A 23,886-nucleotide genomic window follows, 5' to 3' on the forward strand; every position below is an offset into this window, starting at 1 on the left:
TTGTGTACTGCATTGGTCAGGTGACCACCTACAAACTGAACTATTTTGTAAACCCACCGATCACAACACCCTGTTGCACTTCGGTAGCTTTCACCCGGAAAGTTTGAAGTATAACCTGACCTATGGGCAATTCCTGAGGATTAGGAGGAATTGCACCAATCGTGACACATATGATAAACATGCCACAGATCTACAAAACTGTCTACTCGACAGAGGATACCCAAGGAAATCCATTAGACACGCCAAAAAAAGAGCAGTCAACACCGACCGCACTGTCTGCCTCACCAAAACTACCAAGAAACAACTAGACAGGTTGGTCTGCGTCACAACCTACAGTCCACTCAGCAACTTGATTAAGAAAACCATCAAACAAGACTGGCCTCTGATTAAAAACACTGGATCTCTCCAGAAAGTGCCACTATTTGCTTTCAAGAAAAACCAAAACATCAAGGAGTCACTGGTACACACCTTTCAATAACCACCGAAGCAACCCACCACCCTTTGGAATTTACCACCGGTTCAAGGTCACCATCGCTGTGGTAAATGCATAGCCTGCCAGTTCACGGAGACTATGAAAGTTTTCACACACAAAGACTTTTCCTGGACCTTACGAGATCACACCAACTGCAACACGAAGCAAGTGATATGCACCATTGTATGCCCCTGTGGACTACTATACGTTGGGAAGACCATGAGAGCAGTGAAAATGAGAATCTGTGAGCACCATTCATGCATAAAAAACAAGGTGCCAGACAAACCACTAGTTGAACATTACATCAAGAAAAACCACACTAACATGGGCATAAAGTGGTTCGTCATACAGAAAGTGAATACCACCAAAAGAGGTGGGGACATTAATAAAACTCTAACCCAGTTAGAACAGAAATGGGTCCACAAACTTCGCACTGTGAAAGAAGGGTTAAACATCACCATAGAGTGGAAGCATTTTTTGTAAAATGATGTTGAACTGCTGCATTTTTTGTTCCATTATGCACTGTGATAGCCGACTTAGTTTAATTGGCTTATTCTCACCTACACCATGACTGTGTTCCCATGCATACATGTGGAACCACTGTTGCATACTTATTCCATGATTTGGTGTGGTACTTATTTTAATTTACTTTCATTTGGCTGCCGCACAAACCTGTATCATGACTGTGCTCTCAGGCACACAGGCCGTTATAGGCTGTCACTGTAAATGTAGTGTACACATCTTGCACTTTGTAACACCGCAGAGCTTTGCTTGCCACAGTGTCCTCACAATTGTACACACAACTATGGACTCCCACATGTCCTTTATTCTCACTCATTGGAGATTTCTTGGAGCCTCTTTACAGCAGGGGACCTTTAGCACATGCACATGACATCATTGTAGTGCATCTGCCCCGAATGCCTGTTTGCCCGCCTGGTGCCTTTTTTAACAGGTATCATGAGTGCCATAGTTCACTCATATCCCATGGCTACCTAACTCTTACAATTGTTGGTCCATGACAGGCACAATACCCCCCCGACCAGCAACAGGCACCCACTTAGGCACCTACCCTAATGGCCGTCGCTGGTTTGCAGCGCCTCGCAATCAAATCAAGTAAGCAAATTACTGCACGCACATCTTCGTACTCACTCAGATGCCTGGTATGCTAGTTTCACAGCAAATTTAATTACTTGACCGCACACTGTACCCACACGGGCTATTGTTTCCACAAGGCAGCGAGCCTCCAGCAGCTACCATGGGTTGTACACGCCACGGGCACAGCAGGCCCTGCTATTTTAGCCCGCCACAGTCATGCCAGTTGCACAGCATGCTCCTAGCTATGTGACAGTGCACTTATCCTCACGATCGGATATCCATTCTTCTCCTAAATGAGTCACCATGGGGTCACTCACGAGCCATTAGAAAACCGAACCTCTCTTCACCCACACCCCGGAGGCACCCACAACAACCATGCACGTCTCCTCCATACAATCAGTTTCCCACTCGGTCACCTTGGGACTTGACACTCTCTTACTCAGTTGAAGCACACGGCGCCACTGTAACACCTCAGAATGGCGCTGCTTACTGCCATTGAGTCATTTTCTTTTCTTTTAATTATCTGCAGCAAGGATCCTTTTGGACCACCACTATCCCTCTCACCACGAGCTGTTGACAAATCACGACTGGCCTCAGAGGTAAGACATTGGCCAGTACCACTTGCATTTTGCGCCTATGCCATCATTTACAGCCCATCTTATCATTCACTTATCTTTTTTGACAGGAATGACTGCGTTTACATAGACGAAGGCTTCACCATCTTGAAGTGGACTTTAGACACTTCCACGCCCATAGCCATTGTGCTCTCTAGATCCGGTAAGCACCTGCATCCCTTTGTTTGAGTATTTACTGACATGTCTACTGCTAGATTGTTCAGCCAACCAATTCCTGACATACTCTCTGTCTGTTTTAATCCAGCAGACCACATAGTATTCACCACCCCAAAGAAACGCTTGTCCTGATGAAGGCCTACATCACTATAGCTCACCTAGCTCATCACAAAATGGCTGAAACACTGTTGTGTTGACATGTTATGTATGTTGTTGTTCAACTCTTGATTGTGCCCACACTATATGGGCTATTTACCTGATTATGACTCCACTAACTTCTTTAGCTTCCTTCCCAAGGAAACTTTAGAGAATGTATAAACAGTATAAATTGGTTCTTCAAATATTTACCATTTGAATTATTCAACTCAGGTACTACACTCTGTATGTCTTAAATGTTGCATATCCTATGTTCCTAAAAATTAAAGTGTACTGTGACACTGACTGCACTCAAAAATAAACTCTAGCTGCAGTAACCAATTGTTGTGATAATTCCAAGTCTACCAACACATGTGGTGACTTTCCAGGATTGAATTGGTCGATTATCAGCAGGCAGATCTCCATGACCCCGCTCACTTGCATTGTTAGATATTACTGTACCCGCCTGGGCAGAGCAGGGCATCAACCAGGTACCCTTTCTCATATTGACTTGTAGGAGAGTGTGGACACAGTTGCCAGAATCATGGGATGATTAGCATTGAAGAATCTTCAGAGGGAATGATACCTGTTAATTTGTACTTTTTATAGAATGGTGAAGGTGGGTTAATAGCTGGTTACACATCTATCCGAAAGAAGCTAATCAATATGTTGCCTCTGATCGGATCCCTTGTTCAAAGCCTTTCAAGCCTATCCAGAGAAAACATGTGTAAGGCATTTTGGTGAATGACAGAGTAATGGCAAATGCCAATCCTCAGGGCTAATAAACTCTTCCTTGTTTGAATATGGTGGCAGTCAGAAGTGGCAGTATGACACAGTGCAATGAGATGGCTTACGGCTCAGGGTATAAGGTCCCCTTTTTAAAGGTGACTCTATAGCAGGTTTCCGTGTGTGTCATTGCTCTCTGGCATATAGTGCCTATTCGGTGCTCGTCCTCTACTCGTCCTCCATTGCCCTAATGCAGAGGATTGCATGGAGGATTAGCAGAGTGGACCGGACCATGGAGTGGAGCAACACAACTGGGGATATCCGAGGATGGGCTTAAAAGCAGGTCTGCGTATTTATTTCCAAGTACGCCTCTCTACAACCTAGTGTGTTTTTAGTTTCTCCGTTGGAGTCTCTTTACTGCATACCCTGTTGCTGTGGTCTATGCAGAGTGAGTGATTCCGGGGAACTGCAACAGTCCTTTGCTTATAGCATGCATAGGACTGCAAGCCAGCAAGCCAGCTATCTCCCACATGTGTACCTACCTATAATCCCACTTGCACTTTGGAAGGTTTGGCTGATGTAAAGCTTGCCTGTTAACGGTATGGCCCAACTACTCCTGTCAACACTTGTTTTATGACTTGGTGGGAACTCTACATGGGAGTATCACTATAACTCGGGAGTAGGAGTAGGAGCACAAAGTGCAGGCATACCGCCACCTACAGGAGAGGTGCCTGCTGGTCCTATGCCAATGTGAGGTTCTACTATACTCCTACAGCCACAGCTTATTACTTGACCCTGCCTATTCTGAGTCTGCAAAACCTGCTCTGAAATTGCACAAGCTAATCAAGGAATTATTTACAGTTTAAAAACCTAGTACAACTACCCAGTGGTATTAACTGGCTATTGATGTTAGCAGGTGCAAAATGGTGTGAGTACCTGGGTGTCTAATAGCAGTGCCTGCAAATGCCTTAACACAACTGTTGGCTTTGCCATTGCTTGTTTTTAACAGGCCTTCAGTGAAGGAAAAGCATAGTGCTTATAAATCCAGTGGCTTAAGGCAGACCTGGTTAAGACATTTTTACTCAAATTAAGTCATTAAGTCTCAGAAGACTGCTTTGAGAAAACACTTGCAGGTGCTTTGGTTGCAAAGGTTGATGTTACGGCTTGATCAACATGATCTAAAAGAGTTCCAATGAGGAGTAGGTTTGGGTGGGAAGGGACATGAACTAGGTGGGAATGGCCATAAGGATTATCATGACCATGTTCAGTAAATTGGTGGGCAAATAACCAAACAACAACTACACGCTTTGTGTCCCTCCTCTTATGCCATTTCTCCCTATCTGCACTCCAATGCAATAGTTGTGGCTTAAAGGTTGTGCTAAAGCACCACCTAATAGCACAAACTAAAAAACAGTCATGATGATTGAAATGGGTGCTAATGTCTGATGGCTCCACACCTTCTTACAGTGAGCCAATCATTTGTCTTTGTTTTCTCTGCCTCTGCCTTTTCACTGCTCGTTGTGGATGTGGGTGCAAAAGCGATAGAGTGCTCCTGTGCAAGCCTCAGAGTAAAACAGCACGAGGGCTTATGCTTTGAGAGGCAGCAGGCCCTGGCTTCTATCCTGATTCTTGCATGCCTTGGTTCAGATGCTTCCCCTTCTCATGTGAGGTTGGCATGCTGCTGCAGCTTGCCTGAGGTGGTTGATCTGCCTCTGCCCCCCCTCAGTGCATGGTATAGCAGGTGGCTTCCACTGTTACTGTGAGTCTGCCCCCCAATATCAATAGTTTCACGTTGCTGCCTACAGCCTGCCTCCTACAAAACGAAAGCCAGCCAGGAGCCTGAGGAGCTCTTCCTCAAGTCGCTCCACCTTGAGGCTTGAGGGAAGGGAGACGAATGGTCATCAAATTGGGGAAGATATGTACATTCATCATCCATGCAGGGCTGTCACAAGGGGAGTGCCAGTCAGAGGGGAAAATTGACCAGACCTGGCAGGTCAGGAGTCCTCGCTGGGTGGGCGTTCCTCATGCGTAGTGTTGGAGGTTATTATTTGCATAACATTTCCAGAGTCTGCGGCCAAGTCCCAGCGATGAGAAATTGGGATGTGTGACCAATTGTTCACATTACTAAGTTTAGCATGCAGACACTTCAATTCAATTTAAATCTTAGCTTCAGAACCTGATAAGCACAGTGTTATTCTAGAACAATCTCTGCATCTCCCTGTGTCTAAAAGTGCAGTTATGTGGCATGTGATGTGAAATTGTAGCTGCCAGCTAGTGTGCTGCTGTGTGCTAAAATCGTCCCATCACTTCAAAGATTCTATAATTTGGACTCCGCACCCCCCCAGCCATATTGTTATGCATGCAGTAGTTAATGTTTGAGGGGTCCCTTAAATAATTCCCTAACATAGGAGAGATGTTGAAACTAGGATGAAGGGGAATTTAACAATGCCCTTTAATACCCTTCAGAGAGCTCTATTAGAATCTGGAAGACAGCGGTTACACTAGTGTTATGGATGGCCGATGCCATTGGTCGCTATGGCGATGTTGGAGGCATGTCCATGGTGTCAGCTGCGGTTCCCTCAAGATGACCCCCTTGTCTCTGGGTAGCATTGCAGTCCTTTCCTCAGTGACACGTCTGGCTCCGCCCCCGATGTCGAGCAGAAACAGTTACAAAGAAGCAAGCCCTGCAGGACCGTGCGTCACTACCCCTTTCCTACGACGCGCTAAGTTTTGTTTACTAGAGCTTCCCAAACTTCAGATTTCCTTGCCTATACTGATCTATCCTTTCCTTTATCATCACAGTTTCTCCCCAAGCATTCTCACAGTGCAATTCTCGGAAACACCACAGCGGTTTCGTTTCCTGTAATGCTGTCACGTTACCAGGCAACGGTACGCGGCTCTGCATTGCACAATACTTCACGATTAGAGCATCCAATTAGTTCCTCCAAAACTCCCACTCACATAATTTGCTTATTTTATCTAGACTATTCCATTCTTATTGAATGTACACCACAGGCTCTTTCTTCAACGATCCTCGAATTACGCCATTGAGTTCCTCGCGCTTACAGCACATGGGCGCTTAGCAATGGTAGGCCGCAGACTCTCGCGCAACCAGTTTCCTATACCTGATGCTGCCATATTTACATATTAATTTCCTTTAGGTCACAACTACCAGGAGAATCCAGCATTTAACCTGATTTGCTCACAGCCTTCCTCTACGTTTTCATCTATGACTGTCCAGAGAAACTCATCTATAGCTTCAGAGTGTCAGGTCTTATTCCATGAAGACTCCAGGCTTCAGCATAGGTACAGCCGGCATTATTTCAGCCCTTTCCTTTTTCCTAATAAGTATTCTCCACTAACTCCCTCTATCTACCGCTTAGGAGGTTTTTGGTAAAGAGTCCAGAGAGAAGACTACCCCGGCCAAGAGAATCTCTACACAACTGAAAACACTGCACCAATAATAGAAGACATCCAGGTTTTTTTTCCCCAAGAGGGTTTCCCTTTGGGTTCTGGGTTGCCTTTCGCAGGTAAAGTGTAGATGGGGGTCCAGAGCTTCACAGGTAACTTCTAATAGTCATCCTCTGCTGATTCTGGTCCAGGTTAGTACAAGCATTGTATATACCTAATATATACCTGGTATATACCTATATACCTAGCTATACCTGACACCCACCAGATCCTTAGAGTAGATAGACCTAATACTAAAGGTGGCGGCCTAGCCATCATATCCAAAACTACCCTGCCCATTAGGCTTGCCACCTCTTCACTGTGCTCTTCCTGTGAAATACTCACAGCCAAACTGATGTTATCCAATAACCGCACGTTGACCATCCACTTGATTTACAGGCCCCCAGGACCACTAGGAACTTTTGAAGATGACCTCATTAGCCTCATAGTGAACAACAGTCAAAACCACTCCCAAACCTTGCTGTTAGGCAATTTCAATAATGGCTTTAATGACCCAGACATCAAACATGCCAATTCAATAGCAGCCCTTCTCAATGATCACAGGCTCACCCAAAAATGACTCTCCCACACCCACATCAAAGGCAGAAACCCTCGACTGGGTATTAGATCTTAACTGTAAACATTACCCTTACCGACATTATCCCTCAACTCTGGACGGACCATCATCTAATAAACTTTTTCGAAACACTTGATCTCCTCAGCCCCAAATCTATTAATATGATACCCCCCACTACCTACCAGAAGTAAAAAAGATATCACTGCAGAAAAACTCATTCCTCTCCTCCTCCCAGCTATCAATGGCCTGGAAAATAACACCAACCCAAACACATTAGTTGATACCTTCAACAAAGCTATGACTACCGCATTAGACACTATTGCTCTAACCAAACTGAGCAAATGCAAACAGAAAGCGCACTTGAATGCCTGGTTCAAACCCCAACTCAAGGACCTAAGAAAGCAGAAAAGAAAGCTCCACGCTATTTGGCGCAACTCACCTACTGAGAACAATAAAATTAAATTAGCCAAGCTTTCCAAATTGTATAAGAAAGAAATTATCAACACTAAAAAAAAAATCTATTCGACAACAGAATCTCAAATGCCAAATCAAAAACTAAGGAACTTTTTTCCATCCTCTGGGAAATGGAATCAGCCCTACAACCAGCAGACACTGTCCCCAAAGACAAGACATGGTGTACTAATATATAAAACGCCCATTCTAATAAAATTACCACCCTCCAAGTCAAAATAACAAAAAAAAAGGACTCTCTGCCCGACTCTGATCAACAATCACCATTGCCCATTGAGACTAACACTATCCCTCCTTTCAGTTTCAAATCTATCTCAATTATTGACACTGAAAGGGTTATTCTCTCCCTGAAACCTTTGAACTGTAAGGGCGACAATTGCCCAGCGCAAATAATAAAGGCTGCAGCTAGGGACCTAGCCCCTTTTATCTCGAAGCTTATAAATTCCTCCTTTAAATCAAACACAGTACCTTCCAATGTGAAAGAATCTTGGGTCCTCCCTCTACTCAAAAAACAAACCCTTGATCCATCCATACCAATTAACTACAGCCCCATCACTACCGTGCCATTCCTACTCAAAATTATAGATAGAGTAGCCTACTTACAAATCCAGGAATACCTGGAAGTCAATTGTCTGCTAAGCTCTCGCCAATCAGGCTTCCGCCCCCTCCATGGCACCAAAACAGCCTTGCTAGACCTCAAGACTAAGATTGAGGAGTTAAAGGATAGTGGGAAAACAGCTTTGCTTCTTCTACTCGACTTGTCAGCAGCCTTTGACGTAGTGGATCACGCAGTCTTATACAACCACCTCAGGCTCGCTGCCAATTTCACAGGGGAAGCTATAGCATGGGTCCAATCCTTTCTAGCTAACTGGACTATGAGAGCCTTCGCCACCTCCACTTGCGCTGATCCTACCCAAAGTACATGCAGAGTCCCACAGGGATCCTGTGTCTCACCCACTATGTATAACATTTTCACCAAGCCACTGTGTGACAAGTTGGACAGATTGGGTGTCACCTACACTAACTATGCAGATGACACCCAGATCCTCATACCCCTTTCGGGCAACCACGATGCAGACCCGGCTTTGGTGAACAGGATATACACCCCCATTCAGGCATGGATGGCGACCCACGGCCTCTGCCTGAATGACGATAAAACCGAGATACTCCTTCTTGGTTCTGACTCCAACCTAAAAAAAAAATCCCCAATCTATACATCCTTTAACATTGATAACAATATTATCAAGGTGATGCCTGTGGTAAAAACCCTGGGATTATATCTGGACTCCTCCCGCAACCTTACTAAGCAAGTCAGCTCCCTCGCCTCCACAACAGCCTACACTTGCAAATTAATCCGTGCGGCCAGACCATTCGTCTCTAGCTCTAGCTGCATCACCTTGGCCAACACTCTTATCATGTCCAGGTTAGATTATTGCAATGCTTTGTACTCAGAAGCCAACAAGTATGTCACTGACAAGCTCCAACGTCTGCAAAACAATGCCTTAAGAGCTGAATGTCCTACCTAGAGATCACATCACTAAATTTAGGAAAGAGACCAATTGGTTAAAAATAAAAGATAGAATCCTCCTCAAAACTATCTCTATCACATCCAAATGCCTAAACAACCTAGCACCTGCGTACTTAGCAGAAAAGAATATCCAGGAGAACCACGACCCGACCCACGAGATCTGCCAACTCATTCATGCCCGAAATCCCCAGATTTAAACTGTCCGCAGCTGGAGGAACTAGTTTCCCAGTCAAAGCTGCGCAATCATGGAACACACTCCCAATTGAACTTAGACGCCCCTTACCCAATGCCAGATTTAGACAACGCTCTCAACTGGCTCCTCACCAATGATATTTAACCCTCTCCTCCCCCTCCACCCCTGACTTACCCGTGACTAACACTGCACTTAGCGCCTCTCACTGCTACCAATACACCTGACCTTGCAGGCTCTTCCCTTATCTAACCATAGACAAGGTTTTAACCGCGATCTACTATACATGTACCTATGATTCAACTATATCTTGCACTATACACTGTATTGTATGATGTATTTACATGTATGTATCTGCCTGTGAATCACACTGTAACCAAGCTTCGAGAATTCTTGTACTACTGCACCCTGCTACCTAAGGGTTTGGTGCGCATTATCAAATAAATAAACAAACAAACGTACCCTATGAGTTGATATCTGTTGATTAGTGGTACAGTTATAACAACTAGCTACCTCGCCTAGTAGACAATGGGTTTTTTCTGCCAAATGTTACACTTACGTATAGGTGTCTGATTTTAGGTGATAAAGTACTGTCGATCTATACCTACTAATGGTGGATATATATTTTTCTTATTATATATCCTTACTTTGAGGATACCTTGAAGATACTTGTGGTGGATATTAGCACTTTCTTACACATTGCACTTTACAAGGTTTTTCTGTGTATGTATGTATATTGTGATTTTTTTTTTTATTACTATTTATTGTGTGAACAATGTGTTGCTAATGAAATACTACCCAGCTATGGCGGCTCTATAAAGAAAACATTTTTCAATACAAATAATTGTGGTATTCAAATGAAATCCTCATTCTATGTTTGTATAATTTTGAGGGGACCCTGCCGCCATCTATCTCAAATATCAGATTTTTTCTGACAGAAGACGGGAAGTTACAGTTGAGCTTTTACATTATGCTACATTTGTAATAACATGCTCAGAGTGCAAAAAATATACACAGAGTTAAAGGAAAGGGAAATGGGGCACTGAGCTCTGTAGCATGCAGGATACAGTTTCTGAACCCCATCAGGGCCGACACAGCATTTCATCCTTTCAAAGGTGGGTAAAATGAGTACTTTTTAGCTCAGCATTGTAAACCCTGATTATTTAAGCACCAGGTTAGTTTAATGTGCCCAAAATAACATGACTCAGATTAAAAAAATTTAAAAAAAACAATCTTGTCAGAGGAAGAAATGTGGTTGTCACATTGGGTGAGGGAGACTGAGGAGGGCATTGGCAGATCCTCACTTTAGTGTAAAGTATTTCTGGCATGGCAGCCCCCTCTGAGCCCTTGATTCTGCAAGGCACACAGTGAGGGGGCCCCTCCATCCACAGGGTCTGTCAAAAAGTGCATTGTTTCAGAACGTGGATATGTATAGCCCAAGAGGGCAAAAACTCTGAAAGCAACTGAGTATAGTTTTCTCAAAGCATACTCTCCGAGATAAATTATGTCTTTGCATTCTAATTGTTTGTATAGCACCTTGTAACATACATAGACCAGGAAAATGCTATGTCCGGCAGATACTGGGCCACTCCTAAGCCATGTCACATTTGATTCACAGCCGTTATTGGCCATGGTAACCTCCATGGAGGCTGTGTCTCCAAGTGAAAATAAAAGAAGGCGACAAACATGCTGTGTCCTTAGATGGAACAGGAAAGTAATGATAATGGAAATTATGTTGACAAAATACACAATGAATATGCTTTGTTGTGTGAAGGCTTTCATTGAGAATATTTTCTCTGGCAATTATGTTTGTGTCAAACTGGTGTAGGAAGAGGTGTACAAATTAGAATAAACAGACATAGGTTGCAATCTCGCCTTAGTCCCTGGCTCTGAATGTTGGCAATCATTTTGAGAAAGAAAAAATACTGACATGCTTACTTCTCTGCAGGTGTGCCCTTTGCAGCAAAGCTGCCACAGTTCATCTGTGGTGCAGGTAGCCATTAGCACCTTGTAAATCTTCATCAGTGCTTAGCTAAGATGATGGCTCCCAACAAAACTAAAGTGATACCAGGCAGGACAAGTGTGGTCTAATTGTCTGCATACACTTTGATGATGCACTGTGGGAGGGTCTCCACATGTCTATGGAGCAAAGATTTTTTTTTAACACCTCTTGATAATGCATATTTTGCTGATGAGGTATTGCAACTAAGTTCAGATCAGATCGACTGCACCTCTAAATGTCCATTGTGTGCATTCAATAGAGCACAACCGTTGTGGCAATTCCATCTTTCATTGGGGAATGTTATAATAAAATGCAATAATCAAAGTTGAAATGAATACTGATAAGTTTGAGTTCCATCATGGAGCACAATATAGCTCAATGAGTTAAGCACTTGTTCGGATAGCTGTGTTCCTGTGCCGGGGTTCATATTTGTTTGATAGAAGCTCTTACTCTATATTAAACAACATACATGCAATAAAAAAAGAATCAGTTATGTAAACTAAAATAGCATCATTATGGTGTTGGTCTAGTTGCTGGTGGTGTGTGTCTTTCCTCACATCAATATGTTTTTTTAGCACAAACATCATTTATCAGTGTCACCCATCTACTGATTTATGCAAAATGTCCAATGGGAAGTGATGTTAGTGTTTCTCAAAGTCCCCTTATAATTGCCCTTTTCATCTCTTCTTTACTTTACTTTAATGTGTTCTTTCTTTGAGATGTATCTTTCATATTATGGGTCCCCTTTGATCAATGTCCTATTTGTTTAAGCTATTACTGAACATGATGCACGTTACATTTTAGAATGTACACAGTGTGAAGAATTGCCACCTTGCAAAAGTGTAGATCCCTGGCTTTTTTGGTTTTTGTTAATACATAAAATGATGCGGGCAATTCTCTCTCCAAAAGGGTAATCTGTCAACCAGATTCCCCTTTATGTCAATTCCATGCCAAAATCATAGTGTACTTGTGCCCTGCTGCATCACTAGGGCACAAGTACACTATGATTCTCATAACCTGATCCTCAGAGCCTGCAGTGCTCGTGGTGTAGAGCAGATTCAAAGGTCAGAAGATGCCCATCTGACAGCCACAGCTAGGTTTCTGCTGCACAGTGTCAGCAGTTAATATATACCCCCCATACCAAAACTACAGTGATAATGAGTAACCCATGCTGGTGTCAGAGTAAACTAAATAAAGCTATGCCTGAGTTTATGCATAGCACATGGTACTACTTATGATCATGACCACCACATCCCAATTGATATTGAACATGTGTCAGCTACTGTGAGACAGCCCTGCTGTGGAAGGTGATGTGTATTATAGCCAGCTGGGTGGAGACTGCCAAATGGCAGGATAGGAACCTGGAGGACCGGGTCTCTTCTTTGATCTCTGTGAGGGCAGGCAACACCATCCACCAGAGGCAGCTGCCCTGGGCCCGGGCATCAAAGGAGTACACCCATTTAAAAGGAGTAGCTTCACGCCAGGATGCTGCATCTCTAAGGGCCTTTGTTCTTAGTGGGAAGGGAAGGGTGGGATTAGAGTAGGCAGGAGGCCCTGATCAATGGAAGGAGACTTACACCATCGTGTTTCTCTCCGTCTTTCTCTTTCCTGTCCCCTCCACTTTCTCAATGAACTAAGCATTTTGGATGTGAAATCAGAAGGACAAACTCCACTCCATTTAAGAACAGGGATTGGACAACTGAATTAGGCTAGCTTTAATCAAATCACCTGGGTATTTTTACCTTTAAGATGAGGTGTCTCCCACACCTTCTTTATATTTTCTCAGATCCTCTCGGATCCTCTCAAGACATAGAGATTCACCTGAGAAGAATTCACTGAACTTCCTTTGGGAAAGTTGTGTTTTCCTAAGCTCTCAGCCTGAGATGAAGAAGGAGCTGTACAAGGTGGAAGAAAGGGCTGCCCCCTACCAACTCCCACGGCACATTGGGAGTGACTTTTGTGGTGGACCAGGACCTACCACTCTGTGCCAGAATGTCCTGAAGCTGGGACAGCAGACCCTAAAAGGAACCATCCTGTCCTCGAGTCCCCCTGAGTGGGCTTGACAGCAGCTGGATGGCTAGACAGGCTGAAGCTTTCTGTTCTACTGAGCCAGACACTTTGTGTTTATTACACCATGAATGAAAGGGAAAGTCCTAGTGCTGGCTTTTGCACACCTCCAGCAAGTCAAACTATTGCTTGCTTTCCGAACCAGCTTAATGCTGCCTCGTGCCCTATTTAGGCCCATCAATTGCTAGGTCTGAATCAACTGCTCGACTCTGGGACCCGATTCGAATCACTGGTGAGTCACACACCCACTCTGACATGGGGTTTCAACCATAGTTCACCCCAGCTAGTCCCTAAATGACTGCCTCATTGACCTGCACATCGACTCCCCCAAAGTCACCACTTTGACGACCGTAGCCCTCTGACTCGAACCACTGAAATGGCACTTATCAACCCCTCCCAGTGGCTAAAGCTCGACTCGACCTGGCTCAACTGCGGAGCCGTCCTGGGACCGCTCTGATGTGCATCATTGAGAGCATGCCTTCTGCTGCACAGAGCGACCACATTCTCCCTGATTCGGTACCCACCAAGAACTGAATCCTGGTACTGTTGACACTCAACTGTCACCTCAGTCCTCTTGGGCCCTAGAGACTGGTCAGGTCATGATCACATCTGTTTTCAACATTCACATATCCTTTTTGTGGATAGTAAATCCCCCAAAAAAACCTGGAACCATGTTCAGAATGCTAGTTTCTTCTTAGATCTCATTTGTTCTTCCTCAGGGTGGGTTTTTGTACAGTAGTTTCTATTTGTTCTGTTACAGGTGGTGTGCTTAATGAAAGTATATATATTTTTATCGAACCTTGATTGGACATTTCCCTTTTTGGACGGTGTTCCTCCTGTGTTGTTTGGGTCACTACTGGGTCACCTTGAACCCCCTCTTAACAGCATAGTCTTCCTTCGGCCCATGTTACGACAAAAGGCAAAGGAAATATCTCTTAACTGTCCTGTTTTACCTTCATGATTGAAGCTAGATGTAATTATTTGGCTCTGTTAAGCATTGAGTCTGGAATGGTTCAAGAGATAGAATGTTCTGACATAATTAATGCTTTTGAAATATACAAATCTAGATGGACATATATAGTTTAATCTTGGCAGTGTTCAGGCACCTTAGCCATGGGCAGTAGAAAGAATATACCCACTGGCTTATTCTCATTTCATTTTTTGTATGGTTACTTGAATGTGTCTGCTCTGTGGGCATGAACTGAAATGCTAAATTATGTTATGTTATGTTATGTTTCTGTAAATTGTACCATGCACCGCTGCCATTTTTCATGTTCTCCAGGTGCTCTGGTAGATCTGGAAAGGATGGTGTTTTGTATGGTGAGTTAGTAGGTTTGAGATGGAAAAGGGCAAGAAAGCTTTGATGTGCTGTTTGTAGGTTTAGTTCGGAAAACGCTGTCACTTTGTATTGGTTTGATTTTGGTAGATTGGTGATTGTGTAATGTTTTATGGATGGTTGTAGGAGGGTGTTTCATGGGCTTTTTGGGTGCTGTGGAGAGTTGACTGAGTGCCTTTAGTTTGGGTTTTTAGTGTCAAAGGTCTGTGTCATGTTACTTCTGTGGTGGGTGTTGGGAGTTAGAGAGTTTTTAGTAGGGTTAATCAGGGTTGTCTGTGTCGCTTTCGCGGCAAGTTGACCCTTTGGCTTTGTCTTTTGCCTATTGGGTTTGGGATTGATTTGTCTTTGGGTGGTACAGCCTTGTACAGTTCTCCTGCATTGCGGTGGCAGCGTTTGTTGCTCTGATGTTTTCATCACCTTGGTGCATTAAAGAGCCATGTTTTTACCAGTTTCCTGAATTTTAAGTGATGATCTTTTGTTCTTATTTCCTTTGGGAGTGAGTTTGTCCCCAAATGCTTGTTTTGAGTATTGTTTCGTATCAAGGTGAATTTCACTGCTGCAACTTAGTGTTTCTGTTCGTTTGGAGATGGGCATTTTCACCTGCATGAATTTCGCTCCTTGGCCATGGATCGGTCTCTGAGTTATGCAGAGACTTTTAAAGAAGATTTGTTTCTTGACTGGTCACCAATGCTGTATTTTTAGCACTGGTGTGATGTGTTCTCTTGTAGGGAGTCTAAGGAACAGTCTTGCTGCTGTATTCTGTATTCATTCTAGCTTCCTGATATGTGAATTTTGATGTTTGTTGCATGCCTCTTTGTTTTCTCTGCTGACTAGTCATTTGATGTTTTTCGAAGGGCATGCACTTTGGACAGTCATACAGAACAAAATGTCAGGTTGAACTGTTACGTTATCATTTTATTAAAACATACTTGCTTATAAATAATGTTAGTTTATTTTCCTTCAAAATTAATACATTATTAGAAAGAAAGTGAACATGTGTTCAATGTAGCATCCTCTTGGGGGAACAGGTCACAGAGATGTGTAATATTTATATTTTATTAACAACAAGATAATTCATTTAAAGCCTAGACAGGTTTCTTATGAATTTGACTTGAGGTATGTAATCCCTTCATTTTGCGGATTAAGAGGGGGCATGAGTTTTGGGGGGAGCGGGGTGATATAGGTTTCAGGGGGGTGGGAGGAGAGCCTGAGTTTTCGGGGGGCCCAAGGCAGTCTGTGCCCCGGACCACAGAAACTGTTAAGATGGTTGTGCTATAAGGTAACACATTTCAGATTTATGTTCCAAATTTCAATCAAGAGTTTACGACCAAGTTTATCAGGTATGTAATTGTGTGAAGCATCGTTTGTAAAGGTTTACATACAGTAAACACATTAATAAAGCATCTATCAGAGTCTTTCTGGGATAAAATACTGCCTTACGGGAGACTGTCCACGGCACACAACAACCTTATTCAGGTCATCTCTTAGAGAGGTCAGAGAAATAATAAATCCAATACTTTGCACCAGTTCTGGGCTTCACCCTAAAGACAAGGGTACCCAGCAAAGTGCAGTGTATGAACCAGTTCCCTCATGGCAAGACCAATATGTGGCTGACCTCAGAAAGAACAACAATTGGCAATCTCATAGGATTCTCTTCAGCAATCTCACAGGATTTGCAACAAGGCAGAGTCTAGTTTAAGTCTCAAATGGAACTGGTTTCCATGGTCAGCGTTGCTTTTGCTGGGTGTATTCTCATGATATTATGATTCCTCCCATGGCAAACCAAATAATCACCTCAGCTATGGTATGGTTAATCACTAAAATAGGCGTTTTTTTTACTTTAGCATCTATCTATCATTTTACCAATTGAAAGCTACATTAAGGTTTTGGTATATATTTGATGCCACTTCCTGAGGTATAATCTGGGTCAATGGTCAAGTAACATCACTTCGGCTGCCCGTCAAATTGTAGTAGAATCAATGTCCATGTATGTGATCTATGCATTCAATGTGAATCTCCCACTGGTACTTTCACTGCAGTGGTAAATGCTGGGACCTAAAGAGTGCACATTTTGGAATATCAATTTATGGCCTAGATAACTAAAAGAAAGATGAACTACATATACCTTCCTTCACAAATCATTTGAAGGGATATTGGTTTGGGGCATAACCACATAAAGTGTTAATATTATTGATTGATTCACAATTCGTTTAAAAAAAATACCTTGTCATGACAGCCTTCTTCGCATGGCAAATACTGTTTGATTGGCGATCCCATTCCTTTTTCAACTATTCGGATCGATCTAATCAGTTCCTCCAACTCAGTGGGCTGCAGAGAAGCCTGGTGATCACTTCCTTTCCAGCTTTTGTCCAAAGTCACATGGCGTTCCAACACCTTAGCCCCCAGGGCCACAGCTGCGATGGAAATTGCAATGCCACCTTCATGTCCAGAATAACCGATGGGGATGTCAGGAAAGGCCTCCTGCAGTGTCTTTGAGAAAAATCATATTTAACGGTTTGCTTATGCTTAAATTGTGGAGGTCGAAATGCATCGTTCTTACTTATGCCATCATTATTAAACAGTATTCAAAAATACGTTGTCCACGTGAGCGCCATCCACTTAAGTTTTCAAAAGAACAGCATGGATTCATAAGGCATACAGCAAAACAACTTAGAAATACTTATTGCGTTTACAAAAATATGGAGTTTTAAAGAAGGTACAATATTAATAATATGTGTTCATTCTATGTGTAATACTCTGAAAATGTCTGTGATTTAGTGGCTGCGCCTGCATACAATTCGGTGGTGCTCAGACCGAAACAGTGCTCTCCTAAGTGGAGTGACAGATGTCCAACCATTTTCTCATATCCAAAACCTCAGGCTTGGGGACTAGACAATCACAACAATTCAGTGATGCTCAAATGTAACGAAAATATTCTCGATGGAATGATAGATGCCCAGCCATTTTATCTTGATATTTGTGGCCACTTTAAGGTTAGCATGAGTGTTATGAATAATTCAATGAACGTCCAGTGTGCATTAAGTACTTAGTGATTCAAACATAAAATCATTTTATCATAGCTATAGTTGTCAAATATAAAGATTGGTAGCAATTCTTATGTCCCCAAATAACTCTTTGGTTTTATGCTAAGCAGCCAGAAACCCCTGTGGGTGCTATTTGTCTCTTTCCTCTTATCCTTAATTGTGTGTTTTTAAATAATGCAATAGGGATGTACCAGACTGTCCATATTTGAAGGTCAACCATGTATCAGTATATATTTTTATGGCTTTTCTAGGTTTTGATAATGTGTGTTACTCAGTAAAACAAGTTCATATTATGACTATTATATTTCCTGGAAGCGATCAACAGAAATGAACAGTGCAACATCTTAAATAGAGCCAGTTATTATGCCAATACAAATTAATCATCTCATTTTTTTAATAGCTTCCTTTGCCTAGAATATACACTATTTCGAGCCGTTAACCCCTTACCGCCCTATAACGAGGTCTGCTCGCGGGTCCTGCTAAGGACGCCTGGTTTTACCAGACGTCCTTAGCGGGTCCCGCAAGCAACACAGCATGCTAATAATGGGCCCGTCATTAACGGGCCCGTTGTTAGCATGCTCCCCATTCCCAATGAGCCCTATGGGGGCTCAAATGGGAATGGGGATGGTCAAGGTCTGGGATCCCTGAATAGTGAAATACCGGGCCCTCCAAGGTCAGAGTGGCCCGGTATTTCCCCAATCAGGGAACCCGGACCAGAGTTTGGAGGCAGCCATGACCTTATTAAGGGCACGGCTGCCTCCAAACTCGTAATGAGGTCCAGTGTATGGCTCCAAGTAAGTGGCCGTTTCCCACCTTATTTGATGCTACTCTAATTCTACATTTAACCATAAACCATCCAATTAACTACTTGAAAATGTCTGTTTTTTCTGGTTGCACGGCTGTGAACAACGGTTGGGGTGGTTCTAGAAAATGGATATGTGACTCTTGCTGAGCGAAAGAGAGAGAGAGAGAGAAAGAAAGAGAGAGAGAGAGATAGGCAAGCATTTGATATGCTGGATATTGATAGTTTATTTTTATATTCGTATTACTGACGAGTACCTGTACTGAAAGGAATCCATAAAATTAGCTTGGCTGGCAGGCATAGTTTGCCAACGGTTTGTAAGTTTCTACATCAGTAACATAATCAACATCATGATTTTCTCACACATTATTTTGAAGACTCTTGTTGCACACACAACATTTTATAATGTTAAAGCACTTTCTTAAGACTGCTTAGATTATATCCAGTCACATTTGCTAGAGGCCATTATCTAAATTTGAGAGTCTTTCAAACACTAACACCTGCTTCTAGTGGGTTTAAGAACAGCCAAGACCTTGGGCACAGTACGGGTCCTATTATGATTAGGGAGAGGTGTTAGCCAAGTTGGAGATGGGGTGTGCAAAATGGCTAAAACAACATAAAGAGCAGTACTGGCCCAGCTTGCAGCTCCCACATCTGCATGAGCAGTCATATCCCACCTCCCCGATCTCAGCTCTTCCCATGACTCAATAGGCATGAGCACTGGAGCAACTGGGGGCATTATGACTCTCCCAGCTTCTATCAGACATAGGATTCAAGGGATGCCGTTTAGGAATTACATGGGAGGGCAACTGCTACTTGGCTGGGCATTTGCAAGGGAATCACTAGAGATAGGAGAGAAGGATGGATCTTAAGGAGCAACAATTGCATTTTGTTCCTCCAAAGGCTTGACCGCCACTTCGACTCCATAAAGTAAATACATGTCTACTGAGGGTCCCTGACAATCGCCTGGTTGCTGCTGGGAGCAGAGGGTCAATGGGTTTGAAGGTTTTAGGCAGAACCGGATGCTAAGTGGAGGAGTGGGCTATTGCCCACATACCAGACTTTGAACTCCTCAGAGGGGTGGTGAAAGGTTGTGATTCACACTGAGGCAGCAAAAAGGCTGGGCCTTGGAAGGGGAAGTGATAAGGGCATATTTCAGGCCATCCTAACCCAAACCTGAAACATCTGCTGCATGCCAGTGGGAGAGGAGAATGGATCGCTTTACTGCCATTGACCCCCGTATGCCCGAGTCATCGGGCAACATAAGCCAGGAAGCCTGCAGCAGCCTCAGGGGGCAGAGCCGATGGGGGCAGAGCCGATGTGCCTCTAACCACAGAGCAGGTATTATTGATATGATTATTAACACTGCTTTTTTCCACAGTTAATTTCAGCAGTGAAGTTTGCAAACAACAGATGTAACATGTAGCTAGGTTTCATACAGCGGGGATTAAGAGAGAAGCAAGCCAAGAGCATCAACTAGAATACAAGGGTTAGGGGATGGCGCCTGCTTTTTTAATTTTATTTATTGGACATTTGTATGGTGCCCATACAACAAATGGTGTTTCAAGATGCCACAAGACAGCCAATTGGGGGGGCGGCGGTAGAGGCAAAGGAGAAAGATAACAACACTGGTCCTACTATGCCCTGTGATATTTGGATCATGCAAGTGCAGTAAAGACATGCGAGGGAGAAGGGGGGTGCTGGTCAACACGGATGCGAAGTGCAAGAGTGGGTGGGGAAGTGTAGGCTAAGAGGGTAGAGTGCAAGTGATAAGGGAGGGTGGAAAGGGGGAGGGCGAGTGCTAAGCGGAAGCCAGGAGGGCAAGTGCCATGGATTGAATGGGGTACAGGTCCCCATGCTAAGTTTGAGGAGGAGGGGTGGACTGGTGGGGGGCCTGATGCCCTGTAGAGAACTGAAGGAACCAGGCAGCCAGTCGCTGTGGCAGTCGGAGGTGATTAGCAGAAGAGGGAGCTATGGGAAGGGAGGGCCTTGAGGACCTTCCGGAACTTAAGGAGATCAGGCTCAAGCCAGAGAGGGCCAGGGAGACCATTACAGAGGGGGGCGCCTGCGGAGGAGGGAGGTCTAACCCCACTTTTCTGGAGAATTTTCTATTTTTCAGGTTTTCTGATGGAAACTGTTTGCTGTTGGGTAGTTGCTCTTAATACTTGCTCTTTTACCCATTACTGGACCTGCTGTATCTTTTGCTTTTTGTTCAGGTTTTGTATTTTTTTTTTGCTGCATTCAATGCTGTGTGTTTTTATGTATTATTGTATATGTGCATTTTTCTGTTTATTTATTTATTGATTGTACTGCTTTTGTTATTTGTGCTAGAGTCCTGATGCCTATGGGCTAGCTTAGGTGCTATATAAATAATAAAACATAAACACAGTACTACCGGTGAACATTCTCCAGTCACTGAGTTGCCTGCTCGCACCTCATGCCTTACTAATCACCTCCCAGTCGAACGCTTGTTCTGATTCCGCTGCCACCCAACCATGATTCATATGCTCAGCCTCTTCACTAGAAGGACAGGGCCTTTATGTATGTAATTTATTGATGCATTTATTTACTTATTGGATGCTTGTAAGGTGCCAACTTTGAATGTTGTCATTTCGCAGCGCCTCAAGTAGAAAGGGGACACGAAGGTTGTAGCCATGTCTTCTCAACCTGGAGCCCTTTTGAGCAAGAAAGGGCAAAGAAGAGGCAGAGGATACATGCGAGGGAAGTAGAGGGGTGATAGGTGCAAAGTATGTGCAGGCAATCGGATAAATAGGAATAAAATACACCAAGATAAGTTTATTCGAGGCGGCCATCCAACGAGGTGAAGAGAAGAGCAGACAGCAGCATGTCAGAAAGTCCATAGGAGGCGTGAGGCGAGGTGGCAGAGGAGGAGAAGAACCTTTTCTATTGGCCGACGAGTTAATTGAACAGAAAAGTCTTTAGACCTTTTATGAAAAAGAGATCATTGCACACGGCTCAGAGAGAGGTGGATAGACTGTTTTGGATCAGGAAGCCAATCTTAAAATCCTAATGGGGAAGTTGATCACTGGTCAGAGCTTGATAGGAGATGGTCTCGGCAGAGAATTCTGTAGGTGTGCTTAATTCCCTAAAGATAATGAAAACTTCATTCATGGTGGCATGGCTGTTGCGTTTATGCCATGCCACCACTTATAATGTTGATGGTGGCATGATAACACCCCAGAGGAAGAAGGCAAGCACCTTGGCTCATTTTGATTTAATTTCATCCATAAGAAATTCTAAAGCTTGGTTCTTTCTTTTCAAGTATGCTATGTTATGTTGTGTTATTGTGCATTTGAATAGCGCCTTATATACCATTGGTATGATTTCAAAGCGCAGTGGGTGGAATGCCATTGGGGACCATAGTCCAGGTCAGTGAAAGGAGTAGGGTAGTATATAGTGCATGGGTGCACTCAGTCTGTGTGCAGCCAGTGCGGTGTGTAGCTGCATTCTAGTGGTAGGCATGGTGTGGTGGCTGTGTGAGGTCAGTGGAATGTGTGCAACAAGGCTGATGATTTCTGGTCTGCATTCTGGCGATGATGGCGCGCGTGTGTATGTTGTTACGTGTGCAGCTAGGCCAAATATTTTCATGCAGCATAGCTGCATTCTAAATACTGTTGAGGTGTGCATGTAGGTGAGTAGGTATGTGTGCAACTGGGCTGAATTGATCATGGGGTATAGCTGCATTCTTTTAATGTTGGTGTAGAGGAGAGAGTAGGGGTATTGGTATGTGAGAGTGTCAGTGTGGCTTATTTGGAGACCCCTTTTCTTGTTTTATGTCCAGTGATTGATGAGCTGACTGTGTCTATTGTGGAGGAGCATTGGTTCTCCGAGAGAATATTCTGTCCGATTCCTCGCCTGCTTCAGAGCATCTTCCCATGAATTGGGTTCTCCAGCGATATTAAACGTGACTCTACCAGTGCCCTGTATTATTCAATTGTAGGTTGATGCCCTTAGGTGTGAGAGGATGCTTCTATCATAAAATGCACATTCTTGACTGAATGAGGCTGCACTGGGCACACAGCATGTGTGTGAATGCATTCATAATAGCTGTATTTGACATAACACATTTTACAGCTAGGCACAGAGGATACAATGTTCATAAAAATGTCTTAACATAAAACAATCTCTTGAGAGAAGAAAGGAGAGAAGAAAGGAATAAGAGATAGGAAATATGTCATTCACATATGTATAAGAATAATAACCACCACTCCTAGGTGGTACAATTGGTTGATCTTAAAATACTTTCCTTTATTAACTAAGCTCTATGTATAAACTTTCCCGCACAAAGTGCCACATTAATGTCATTTGTTGATCTGCATAACGTGATCACATCAATTAAACTTTGTTTACAATTTTCAATTAAAATGGGTTTAAGATATAAGCAACTAAAATACAAGTACAAAAGACAACATAAAATAACATGTACACGTGTTCCCTTCATGTTAAGACTATGTGGGCGTAGGACCATGTGTAAAGTGGTCCAAGTGTTTGTGTGGTAGGTAAGAGGGGTTATACATGAACAAAATATAATGTACAGTGAACAGCAAAGGCTAGCTTGACAACGTCCAGATAATTGTGTACCCATGCCCTGCGTCATTAACCAATACCCACATGCTGTGGAGAATTGTTCACAATGGGACTTTGCTCTTTCTTGAGTCAATAAAAGATGTGATTGCTGTAACACAGCTGGTGTCCCGCTGTTAAGGACATTTGGGTTTGATCATAGCTGCAGTAGTCCTAAGGAGGTCAGTAGTGATGTGCTTACGCGAATGGATGGACCGCCCTCTTCCTTGTGGAAGCAAATCCATCAATGCCTCTCTTTGTTTCCCATTGTTTGTTGATAAACATAAACACACCCAATGGAGCAGGGTCAGCAGTTTCTTTTTTCAAAAGGATAGAACATTTGCAGATTTGAAGGAGGCAGGGAAGAGTACACTGGAGAGCGTGAGAGAGTAAAGACCTCAGAGAGACGAGAACAGGTCATCGAGATCAAGTCTTTGACAATTTGAGGGGAAAACAGGTCGAAAGGAGCACAAGATGGGTTGGCACTGCACTGGATGGGTGCTAATTTGGTAGGCAAGGTAGGGGAGAAGTAGTTAAGAGTAGAGGGGTAGATGTGGTAGACTGATGAATGGTGGGGGTGGGGGAAAGAGGGGATCTGTAAGAATTTCAGGAGCTT

At 43.5% G+C, this 23,886-nt stretch overlaps 1 protein-coding gene across 1 annotated transcript in view; it reads right to left on the reverse strand.

Moving 5' to 3' along the window:
- The window catches only part of LOC138515850 (sialic acid synthase-like), a 273,833-nt gene that overhangs the window by 83,802 nt on the left and 166,145 nt on the right, over positions 1-23,886 (reverse strand). Inside the window, exon 5 of the mRNA XM_069630594.1 lies at positions 17,064-17,330. Within this exon, the coding sequence (XP_069486695.1) occupies positions 17,064-17,330 (267 nt within the window). The remainder of the gene's footprint in view (positions 1-17,063; positions 17,331-23,886) is intronic.

The sequence above is a fragment of the Ambystoma mexicanum genome, chromosome 6q, assembly GCF_040938575.1.
Source record: "Ambystoma mexicanum isolate Mex_15411 chromosome 6q, UKY_AmexF1_1, whole genome shotgun sequence".
Taxonomy (NCBI): Eukaryota; Metazoa; Chordata; class Amphibia; order Caudata; family Ambystomatidae; genus Ambystoma; species Ambystoma mexicanum.